Raw genomic sequence first — 6,960 nt, 5'->3', positions numbered from 1 at the left:
AGCACATAAAAGACACCATTTCGAGCGTGGCCGTTTTCGTGCGGGTGACACGTAAAAGCACCCACTACACTCTCTGAGTGGTTGGCGTTAGGAAGGGCATCCAGCTGTAGAAACTCTGCCAAATTTAGATTGGAGCCTGGTGTTGCCATCCGGTTTCACCAGTCCTCAGTCAAATCGTCCAACCCATGCTAGCATGGAAAGCGGACGTTAAACGATGATGATGATGATATCCAGTCCAAATGCTCAAACCTGCTTTAATTCAAACTGGCCAGGTTTGGCTTCTTACATCTACCCTACAATGTCATTCCAAAAACAAACAATTACATCATCAAAACTGCAAAGATATAAGAAAATGCACGATTAATTCAAGATAATTTGAGTAAAAAATCATTACATTTAACAGAGTAATCTGAACGCTAGAGAATTGATAGAATCTCACCATTTGAATTGCTTTAGTTGGAACTACATATTCATGAAGACGTTAGCATGTCAGATAAATTGCTCATCAGCATTTCTTCTGGCACTTTACATTCTCAGTTCAAGTCCATCAGAGACCAACTTTGCTTTTCATCCCTTCATGGTCATTAAAATAAAGTACCAGTCAAGTACAAGAGGTCAATGTAATGAACTTATCTTCTTTCTTCAAAATTGCTGGCCTTGAGCAATGGACCAGCATCCTATTCAGGGGAAATGCTGTAACCATGGTCACTTATACACCATGAAAACTAGGTGACTGGCCTTATGATTTCTAGAGCTCAAGAAAAAATATATATATATATTCTAGGTGTGCTACTAATAAACTTGTACACTATGTCTATAGGGTTCACATTGTTTTTATCATTCATAAATATTTTATACTTCCATTTCATATATATACTTTTATACTTCCATTTCATATATATGTAATCAAAGTGTGAATGTGTGTTGCCTACAAGTTAAAGTGTTCAACTTGTGAGTAATTCAATTCCTAGACAGAGAAATACAAACAAAGTACTTCATTTCACATTACTCGAGACTGCTCAGCTAAAAGATGAACACCAGTCTAGTGCTAGTGTGGTCCTCTCTCTTACTCTTTATCACATGTGGATATTTTGCTGGGTCAAGGGATTGAGATGTAGTCTATGTCTGCTTATGATATCTACACAAGCACCTAAGATAATTAGAGAAAGCACGGTACATGCTGTTGAATCACACCTGCACTTGAATGATGGCTGGTAGTATATTATCAAATAATGTTCATAACATTATTTAGACATGATGCTCAGCACATTATGCTTCTGATTGCACCTCCTACAAAACCATTAACATCACAAATTTTATAAATGTCTTGAAATCTAAGAACATTTTATAAGTGAATCACTGATAAGTTTACTGATTACACTTCCATGGTTACATTTACAAGTTAGAATAAATTTACTGATTTCAACTCTTTTTGTTTACATCATCATATATTTATATATTTATTGTTATCATTTATTTTTCATAGTTCCATGTGGGTTTCTATTGCACCAGCTGGTGCACATGTGTTCCTGAGTTATGTCCAACATTGTGTTCTTATTTTTGTAGGGATTGGGAGAGTATAAACTGTTATTGATGGTGTACTGAATCAGTTTGTTTTGTAATGGGGTTTAGTTTATTGTTTCTTGTTATATTAGTGTATGTTCTATTATGTGTGGTGTGTGTACTGTATGTTGTGTCATTTTAATGGGCAACATATACTCTTGTAGAGTATATGTTGCATGAGGTGTGTTGTTTTAGATTATTATTATTATATTTTTTATTTATTTTGTTTGTTAGGATTGGCCTGTCACAACTGGAACTCCTTCGAACAGATCTTATTAATGTCATAAAAATAAATGAAAGCCCAAAGGTAAGTTTTAAAAAAAAATATTATATTTATTATAGGGGTAGGCATGACTATGTGGTTTATGAAATCTGTTTTGTAACCACATGGTTCCAAGTTTGATCTTACTTCATGACATCTTAGAAAAAGGTTTTCTACTATATCCTTCACTTGGCCAGATTTGAAACCATTTTTATGACAATAGACAGTGACACTCATTTATAATCATCATGTGATATCATAACCAAGGAGAGAGAGAGATACATACACACACATATATATATATATATATATATGTGTGTGTATATATATATATATATATATATATATATATATAGGCGGAAGTTACTGCCGTGTGTGTATATGTTTGTGTATGTGCTTGTGCCTCTCTCCCAGAGAGTGAGAGAGGGATATATATATATATATATATATATATATATATATATATTGTAAGCTTCTTTCAGTTTCTGTCTACCATATCCACTCACAAGGCTTTGGTCAGCACAAGGCTGTAGTAAAAGTTACTTGCCAAGGTGCCACATAGTTGGATTGAACCTGAAATCATGTAGTTGACAAGCAAACTACTTGACCACACAACTATGCCTGCACCTATAGCCACTGTCATCACCCTCAGTTTTACCTCACCTTTTCCATGCTTGCATGGGCCAAAGAGATCCTTTCCAACACAGTATCTCTCCATTGTATATTTTTTATTACTTCTTTTGTGAGAATCAGCACTCTAAGGTCAGTTTTTACTACTCTGTCTTCTTTGGTCATCCCCTTTCACAATTTCCTTCCACTTGCATCTCCTGGCATGTCTTAATCCGTCTGTTATCCTGTTACATGTCACATGCCTCTATCACTGCAGGTCTTCATTCTTACATACCACAACTGATTTCTCTTATACCTAGTATATCTCTCAACTTATCTGTACCATGTTGTTCACACACACTTAGACTACACATCAAGCAGAGCATGCTTACTCCATTTTTCTCCAAACATATCACCAACTGATTAATACCTGCAGCCTGTAGATCAAATCAATTTTTAATATTTGGGTGTATGGACATAATGTTGTCTTTTTAGGCTTGATGGTGAGTCTTAGGATTGCCCATTCCTACTACTGCAGTCTATAGAAACCATATTCCCTCTCCAACTTCTCTATTATCACAAATAGTAAACAATAATTTTCATTTTATTAAAATATGTTTTATCGACAGAAACATTATTAGTACATGATATATTTATATTTCATCATCATCATCATCATCATTATCACTATCATCATCATTTAATATCCGTGCTAGCATGGTTATATGGTTTGACAGGAACTAATATGTCTAAGGACTGCACCATGCTCCAGTATCTGCTTTGGCATGGTTTCTATGGCTGACTGTCCTTCCTAATGCCAACCACTTTACATAATGTTTTGAATACTGCTTTCATGCCACTGGCACTAGTGAGACCACTATACAGTTTGCAAGACCACAAACTTCAAGGCATGGGTTAGCTTTATGCTAGGAGATGGGTGTGGTGGGGGTTAAAGTATGAGAGAAGGAGCTGATAGAGCTGGTTCATCTAGAGGAGCTATGTGGTGACTCACAGAATAATCAGATGGAGCTAGGAAAAGAAAAAAAATAACAGTGATAAGGTTTCCAGGTTCCCCTCGAAGTACAAGCTGAGTAGAAGAGAGTGGGAACAGAGGCATTATGAGCATGGGTAAGGAGTGGAGTTTGCAAGAGTGTATGCATTTGTATAAATTTTATTTTTATTCATATTTTATTATTCTATCCAGTGTCTTCAATTTTGCATTGATTATAATATTAATAATTATTTAACAATAAACATAAAATTATTTAGAAGTAGATTCACCTATATTAAAAAAATCGCTTTGGTAAGACTGATATGGCAATCTTCTATTGTCACTTTACTTGCCTCCTTCCTCAACATTAGCGTTCCAATAAATAATAAATATATGAAAAATATGACGCTGATTGTCTGCTGGCATCTATATGGGTGTGTGTGTGTGCATGCGTGCATGTGTGCGTGTAACTGTATGAAAGTGTTTGTTGGAGTGTTTGTAATATGTATGCGTAATTGTATGAGACTGTGTGTTTGTGTGTGTGTGTGTGTGTGCATATGTACCTGTATGAGACTGTGTTTGTGTGTGTGAGCACATAACTGTATGAGACTCTGCATGTGTGAAACAATAACTGCATATACAGACTGTATGTGTGTTTATATATGTATGCATGTGTGTATGTATAAAACGAATAGACTGTTTGTATGCGTACATAACAATATGTGACAGTGTTAGAATGTGTAAGAGATTATGCAATTGTCAGCTGGTATCTGCTGGTGTGTAGCTTAGAGGTTAGGGTATTTGGCTCACAATCGTGAGTTTGAAAACCAGTGGTGCATTGTTACACAGTACTCCTCCAGTCCACTCAGCTGGCAAAAGTGAGTTGTACATGTAATTCACAAGGGCCAGCCTTGTACTGAATAAAAACTTTGCTTTTCTATAGTGACGTATTTAGTCTCTTCTTTCTCTACATTGAGTAACAACAGAGTAAAAGTACTAAAACCTCTTCACCATACCTCGTCTTATGGTCACAAGTTTCAATGTTTTTTTATTTTCTTTTGATTCAAACAGCATTGGTTAATTAAATACCATGTGAAAATTTTAAACATTTCTAAAATGCATTTATAATGTTTTTGTTGATGCTGTATTACAAATTCTTTTTTGTGTTATTTGCTTTAAAATTATGGTTAGCTATTTGGAACTCTACCAACAAAAACAAACCTTTGTAGCCATGTTGTTTTCTTTTTTCATTTTCTTTTACATGTGTAAGATATTATTCTTAGTCTGATGACTGTTGCTGTCCCATGTTTTCTTTTCTAAACACAATGAAACGTTGCGTCACAGGAAAATAGTTAATTCCTTTGCTATTAGCCTTCAGATTGAAGTGCTAAGTAAGAGATTGTATTTCTTCACTTTCACATTATGTACATCAACAATCAAATAGAATCCATGCAGAAAATACTACCTGAAATACCTGTCAGAAACTACAATTCTAGATATATAATGTAAGCATAAATGTCAGGAAAATCTGTTAGCATGCTTTTAGTTAGTCACACAGATTTGGGCACTTGTCATAGCCATTATTATAAGGTGACAAAATTGAACTAGTTGAAAGTATATATATGTGTGCTTTCAACTAGTCCAATATGATATATATCGATATATATTTATACATCAAATATAATTTAATATAAAATATATATACATGTATATTAAATAATACATTTACATAATGTGTGTATGTACATAATGTGTGTGTGTGTATATATATATATATATATATATATATATATAGTGGGGTTGTGTTAACCGCACGTGGAGAAATAATAGGAAAATGAAAAATAATAATAAAGCAGAATGCTAAACTGAAAGCATATTTTAATATAGATTTCTAACCGGCTTTCATTGCATGGCAAATTTTCAAGAAGAGGGAGAATGAAAATGTTTTTTACAAAAAAGTAAAAAATGAAAAAAATAATATATAAAAAAAATAAATATACCAATACATTATATTGTCTTTGAGCTTTTAAAGTTCAATGATAATCCATGTAGATAATAGTTGGAAAAATAAGGATGGATGAAAATTGAGAAAGGAGCTAAAGGTTTATGTGTTAAGCAGGAAGTGTGGTGTCAAAACAGGAAGTGTGTGTAAGGGGAGACAAATCTCTTTAGTTGGAGTTATGAACTCTTTTTTTCAACAGGAAGTTTATGTCTGTTCCTAGAGAAATAAGGTCACTGAGATTTGTCTCCCCTTACACACACTTCCTGTTTTGACATCACACTTCCTGCTTAACACAAACCTTTAGCTCCTTTTTTAAACCTAACACAACTCTCAATCTTCATGCATCCTTATTTTTCCAACTATTATCTACATGGATTACCATTGAACTTTAAAAGCTCAAAGACAATATAATGTATTGGTATATTTATTTTTTTATATATTATTTTTTTTTCATTTTTTACTTTTTTGTAAAAAACATTTTCATTTTCCCTCTTCTTGAAAATTTGCCATGCAATGAAAGCCGGTTAGAAATCTATATCAAAATATGCTTTCAGTTTAGCATTCTGCCTTATTATTATTTTTCATTTGGCTTTAACTCAAGAACAGTAAAGTATATCTCATTACCTGTTGAACAGCTGAATGTGTTCAAGCAGTTGATTGTGACAATCATGGGTGTATATGCATATGTGTGTATATACATATAAATGCAAAAGGAGATTTGTGTAAAAACTGGGTTATTGTCATCATTGTTTTCATGTCCACTTTCCTGTATTGGCATGGGTCAGAAGGCACTCATTGAGACAGATTTTCTATAGTCAGATGCCCTTCACATTGCCAGTCCTCACCTGCTTCCAAATAATATTTCCCCATGGCCAGATATGTTTACATGGAAGACTGATAATGAACAACAATGCTTGTATGACTGATGCTCACTTAGAACTATCAGTCAATGTCAAAACAAGGGGACACTAATACACTCACACATATACATTTGTATATATATATATATATCATTATCATCATTTATTGTCCATGTTCCTAATACATACATATGATAGGCGTTTTTCAGTTTCTGTCTATCAAGTTTTTTCACAAGGCTTTGGTCAGCCTAGAGCTATAGTAGACACTTAGGCAAGATACCACACAGTGGGATTGAACCTGAAACCATGTGGTTGGAATACTTCCAGATTTCATTTTGAAATGAAATTCACTTTGTCACTTCAGTCTTTAGAATAAATTTACAAAAATGCTGCAGAAATTCTCACAAAATTACTTGATAGAAAATTATTTGTAAATTTACTCTTTTACTTGTTTCAGTCATTTGACTGCAGCCATGCTGGAGCACTGCCTTTAGTCGAGCAAATCGACCCCAGGACTTATTCTTTGTAAGCCTAGCACTTGTTCTATCGGTCTCTTTTTGCCGAACTGCTAAGTTACCAGGACGTAAGCACAGCGCCATCGGTTGTCAAGTGATGTTGTGGGGGACAAACATATACACACACATACATATACATATATATATATATATATATA

The 6,960-nt window shown here is 34.0% G+C and overlaps 1 protein-coding gene across 1 annotated transcript in view; it reads left to right on the top strand.

Moving 5' to 3' along the window:
* Positions 1–6,960, top strand: part of LOC106883518 (diacylglycerol lipase-alpha) — a 212,714-nt gene that overhangs the window by 180,467 nt on the left and 25,287 nt on the right. Inside the window, exon 14 of the mRNA XM_052978378.1 lies at positions 1,798–1,870. Within this exon, the coding sequence (XP_052834338.1) occupies positions 1,798–1,870 (73 nt within the window). The remainder of the gene's footprint in view (positions 1–1,797; positions 1,871–6,960) is intronic.

This window comes from Octopus bimaculoides, chromosome 2 (assembly GCF_001194135.2).
Source record: "Octopus bimaculoides isolate UCB-OBI-ISO-001 chromosome 2, ASM119413v2, whole genome shotgun sequence".
Classification (NCBI taxonomy): Eukaryota; Metazoa; Mollusca; class Cephalopoda; order Octopoda; family Octopodidae; genus Octopus; species Octopus bimaculoides.
The sequence above is the reverse complement of the archived record's forward strand: the minus strand, read 5'-3'. Positions and strand labels throughout refer to the sequence as shown.